The following is a 5,160-nucleotide window of genomic DNA, read 5'->3' on the forward strand; positions in this document are numbered from 1 at the left end:
AATTTAATTAAAAACTCCAAACTAAATAATTATGTGTCTCTTTTGCATCTGAAGAGAAAACGATATCCGTTGACATCCGATATTGAGATTATAAGTATGCGCATATTCTCAGTTTTACAATAAATGAAAATAGTTTGTCAAGTTATTTACTTTTTCTAATTTGATATACTTAATGTTGGATATCAGCTGACAGCTTTGTAAGAGCAACCACTGCGGGGTGATGGGGTTCCTCAAACTAACAAATTAATTCTGTGAATATTCCACCTATTGACATTAAATTATCTCCATGATGTAGTTTTTCTTTCCTTTTTTGCATTTTTGATATTGAATTATCTGACCTTGTCAACAATTTATGGATGCAGAATTGTAGATAGAGATGTTGTGTAAAGCTGCAATTAAGGCTTAACAAGGAGTTAATAAGATATAGTTGGGATAAAGGAGAATTTACGAGTATATTCTTTGGGACGGATCTCTATATAATGGAAACTCACTTCAATTTCAAAGTACCAACTCTTACCTTACTTTCCATTTTTACAGTAAGAACAACCATATCTCTTGCTCTCCCTCTCTTGAACCTGAAAGAGAAGGGCAAAAAGATAGAACAAAGTTGGAGTCATCATGGTGAAGGAAGGACTAGAAGTGCTTAAAGCACTTGATGTAGCTAAGACACAATTGTACCATTTCACGGCCATCGTGATTGCTGGTATGGGTTTCTTCACAGATGCTTACGATCTCTTTTGCATCTCCCTTGTCACCAAATTGCTCGGTAGGATTTACTACACGGTCGAAGGAGCAGAAAAACCCGGGAGTTTGCCACCAAATGTTGCTGCGGCAGTTAATGGTGTAGCTCTGGTCGGCACACTTGCTGGTCAGCTCTTCTTTGGTTGGTTAGGTGATCGAATGGGTAGAAAGCGTGTCTACGGTCTTACCCTACTTATTATGGTCAGTTGTTCAGTATTTTCTGGTCTTTCCCTAGGAAGCCAACCAAAAGCAGTCATGGCTACATTATGTTTCTTCCGTTTCTGGCTTGGATTTGGAATCGGTGGCGACTACCCACTTTCTGCAACTATCATGGCTGAGTACGCCAACAAGAAAACTCGAGGTGCTTTTATCGCTGCTGTCTTTGCGATGCAGGGAACTGGAATTCTAGCCGGAGGAATTATGGCCATCATAGTTTCTTCAATATTCGAGAAACAATACCCAGCTCCAGCTTATCAAGTTGATGCGAAGGCATCCCTTCCATATCAGATGGACTACATTTGGCGTATTATTGTTATTTTTGGTGCAATTCCAGCCGCTTTGACCTACTACTGGCGTATGAAAATGCCTGAAACCGCTCGTTACACTGCTCTTGTAGAAAAAAATGCGGAAAGGGCAGCTGCCGATATGTCTAAGGTTTTAAATAAGGAGATTAAAGCTGAAACAGAACGGGTAGAGAGATTAACTACCGACAATTCATTCGGTTTATTTTCAATGCAATTTCTTAAACGTCATGGGCTTCCTTTACTTGGAACCACAAGTACTTGGTTCTTGCTAGACATTGCTTTTTACAGTCAAAACTTGTTCCAGAAGGATATTTTTACTGCAATTGGGTGGATTCCACCGGCAAAAACTATGAGTGCTGCTCAAGAAGTTTTCAAGATTGCGAGGGCACAAACATTAATTGCTCTATGCAGTACTGTTCCTGGGTACTGGTTTACAGTGGCTTTCATCGATATTATGGGAAGATGGGCAATTCAAATGATGGGTTTCTTCTTCATGACAGTCTTCATGTTTGCTATTGCATTTCCTTACAACTACTGGAGTAAAAAGGAGAACAGGATCGGATTCGTTATTATGTATGCATTAACTTTCTTTTTTGCAAACTTCGGACCCAACAGTACAACTTTCATTGTACCAGCTGAGATATTCCCAGCTAGGCTGCGTTCAACATGTCATGGTATATCAGCAGCCGCAGGGAAAGCAGGTGCCATCATTGGTGCATTTGGATTTTTATATGCTGCCCAGAATCAAGATCCAAAAAAGACTGATCACGGGTATCCAGCTGGTATTGGTGTTAAGAACTCCTTGATCGTGCTCGGAGTTATCAACTTCATTGGCATGATGTTTACATTCCTCGTACCAGAACCAAATGGTAAATCTTTGGAGGACTTGTCAGGTGAGAACGACGGAGACACGTACGAAGAAGTGATTCAAAGGCCCGAATACAACAGATCAGTGCCTGTTTGATTTTCTTGGTTTTCCTGATTATTTTTTTTATTTTCAACATAAAAATTTTAATGTTGATGTAAGTGGTTGTCTAACTCCCTTTCCGTGTGTGAAAAAAAGTGTGGGCTGGGAAAATGAGCCGATTTGAAGCTGTTGTTATTGTTTATGAAATTCTACTATTTGTTTGATTTTTTAAAAGATTGATTTGTGTTTTATTTTGCATATTTCACAGAAAAAGATTTCCTGGGAAACAAAAGAAATTAATTTCCACACAATTTCATAAAAGAAGGAAAAATTAAAAATCATTATTACACTAGGAGATTTATTAATCAAATTTTATATGGAAAAAAAGAAAAAAAAAAGAATGATCATGTTTTAGTAACTTCATGACAAACTTTTCATATGCTTATCGATTCCATGAAACTTCTTAAGGTCAATAACAAATCCATAGACCCTCTTTTGATCAGGAAGTTGGTGGATTAACTTCAACATAGAAGTCACTAACAAGTTGGTTAGGACAAGATTAGGAAATTGATGTAATCCTAAGGGAATTAGAAGTCATCTAGTTCTAAGAAAAGGAAAGACATGTAATAAGGTAATATGACTAGGAAAAAGAATTCATAGTTATATATAATATATGATCACCAAAGTTGTGGTTGATCATATGAGCAAGATTAGAGCTTGTGTTTAGTTTTGAGAGATTTTCTAAACATCAATAAAGAGAGTTGTCTTTATATAAGCTAAGTTTCATCTTGCAGTTGCCATTAATTGGTATCAGAGCTTGTCTACACCGAGCCATGGGAGACGAGAGCACCATCATACGTACAAGATTTTTCACAAGCACAGTTGAAGCTTAAGGGGGAGAATGTTGGATTAACTTCAACATAGAAGTCACTAACAAGTTGGTTAGGACAAGATTAGGAAGTTGATGTAATCCTAAGGGAATTAAAAGTCATCTAGTTCTAAGAAAAGGAAAGACATGTAATAAGGTAATAGGATTAGGAAAAGGAATTCATAGTTCTATATATATATATGATCACCAAAGTTATGGTTGATCATATGACCAAGATTAGAGCTTGTGTTTAGTTTTGAGAGATTTTCTAAACATCAATAAAAAGAGTTGTCTTTATATAAGCTACGTTTCATCTTGCAGTTGCCATTAGAAGTGACTTAGAGACACTCTCCTTTTCCATACACTTCTTAGCCCAACTTACCAACTTCGGACAGAAATCTTCAATGCTGAATTTCCCACAAATCTCATACGAATAAAACCAACTATAATATGGAACCAAGGCCACGTCCAAAAACCCCATATTTTCACCACCAAAGTATGGTTTCTCTCCAAGCTCTCCTTCCGATACTCTCAAGGTTTCTATGAGATATTTCTTAGCTTTCTCTTCCTCTTCTCCCTTTGTCATCCATGTCTTCTTCCCAAACGCATAGACCTGCATTAAGAAGTGTGTAAACTAATTTTTTGTGCAGCCAGAACTGAAGGTAAAAAAGAGTAAACAATAAAGGAATTTGTATTATTATTATTTGCCTTTTGTTTTTAGTATATGCATATTTTTGTTTAATTATGTACATAAATAAGCTCCGAGAGTCAAATAGCAAGTAGGACAACTAATCTTGTCTGCCTACGCCCTTGATCCTAATCAACAAATTAAACAAAACATAGTATATAGAAATGAAAATTAATAAACTTTTGTTTGTAATTAAAACTTACGTTTTTGTCGATGTAATCAACCCATAATCTTGCAGTGGCTTTCTGATATGGATCACTTGGTAACAATGGAAATTTATCATTCCAAACTTCATCAATAACTACGGATTCACAAACAGAAAATGGGTCATTTGTCCAAAAAAATTTAAAACATGGTTCAAATGGACGAGCAAAAATTAATATGGATGAAATGGACACAAAAAAATAGCAAGGATGAAACTGGGTTCATCCCGGCTTAAACTTAAAAAATAGCAAGGATGAAACTGGATGCATCCTGATATAAATTAAAAATAAGAAAAAATATTTGAAAATGGGTAGGATGAAACTGGTTACATCCTGGCTATTTTTATATTTTTGTCTATTTGAACAATAACTTTTAAATTTTTGTGCATTTAAACAGTATCAAAATGTACAAGTCTTTTTCACCCAGGAATTGTTGATTTTGGTCTTTTTAACCAATTTTGTGATTTCACAAATGGGTTTTCCATTACGGAAAATGGGTCATTTGTCCAAATATTTTTAAATCACGGTTCAAATGGACGAGTAAAAAATAGTTTGGGTGAAATGGCCAAAAAAAAATAGTAAGGATGAAACTGATTTTATCCTTTCTTAAATTTAAAAAATAGCAAGGATGAAACTGGATACATCCTGTGTAAATTAAAAATAAGAAAAAATATTTAAAAATGGGCACGATGAAACTGGTAACATCCTGCCTATTTTTACATTTTTGTCCATTTAAACATTATCAAAATCTAACTGTCCATTTTACCCAGGAATTGTTTATTTTGGTCTTTTTAACCAATTTTGTGATTCACAAATGGGTTTTCCATTATGAATCAACACAGGAATCATTTTATGAACTGGATTCATCTGCAAAAGCAATGGACTTTTATACCGAATATTTTCTTCTTTGTATTCATATTTGATACATTTTTCAGCCAAAGCTTCCTTGCTCTCATTCCAAACATACTTGGCCAAAAATCCAACAAAACTACTTCTTCCATCTTGAACAGAACTGCAAAGGAAATAAGAAGTTCACAAAAAAGAAGTGGCTCTTGTAGTACTGTTATCTTTTTTGTTGTTCTCTAGTTAATTAGTTACTTTTTGTTTGTTTGCTCGTTCATTTTCTTGTCTTTGTGTTGGTACAAATCATATCTCATCTTGTTGCAAGATTTCTAGTTCCGTGTTGCACCCAACCACGTAATTCAGTCGAATACGAAGGTTGTAAGCAC

The 5,160-nt window shown here is 35.4% G+C and overlaps 1 protein-coding gene and 1 pseudogene across 1 annotated transcript; one reads left to right on the forward strand and one right to left on the reverse strand.

The window, feature by feature from the left end:
- The first annotated feature begins 516 nt into the window (after positions 1–516).
- LOC113335646 (probable inorganic phosphate transporter 1-3) lies at positions 517–2,425 on the forward strand. Its single transcript, XM_026581671.1, has one exon. The coding sequence runs from the start codon at positions 619–621 to the stop codon at positions 2,227–2,229; it is 1,611 nt and encodes a 536-aa protein (XP_026437456.1). The 5' UTR covers positions 517–618; the 3' UTR covers positions 2,230–2,425.
- A 167-nt stretch (positions 2,426–2,592) lies between these two features.
- On the reverse strand, positions 2,593–4,932 carry LOC113335735 (annotated as a pseudogene).
- Positions 4,933–5,160: the final 228 nt, after the last annotated feature.

This window comes from Papaver somniferum, unplaced genomic scaffold (genome assembly GCF_003573695.1).
Source record: "Papaver somniferum cultivar HN1 unplaced genomic scaffold, ASM357369v1 unplaced-scaffold_15, whole genome shotgun sequence".
Classification (NCBI taxonomy): Eukaryota; Viridiplantae; Streptophyta; class Magnoliopsida; order Ranunculales; family Papaveraceae; genus Papaver; species Papaver somniferum.

Bases quoted from the DNA above. Each gene is read 5' to 3' on its own strand.
- LOC113335646 (XM_026581671.1), top strand. From the start codon at position 619: ATGGTGAAGGAAGGACTAGAAGTGCTTAAAGCACTTGATGTAGCTAAG.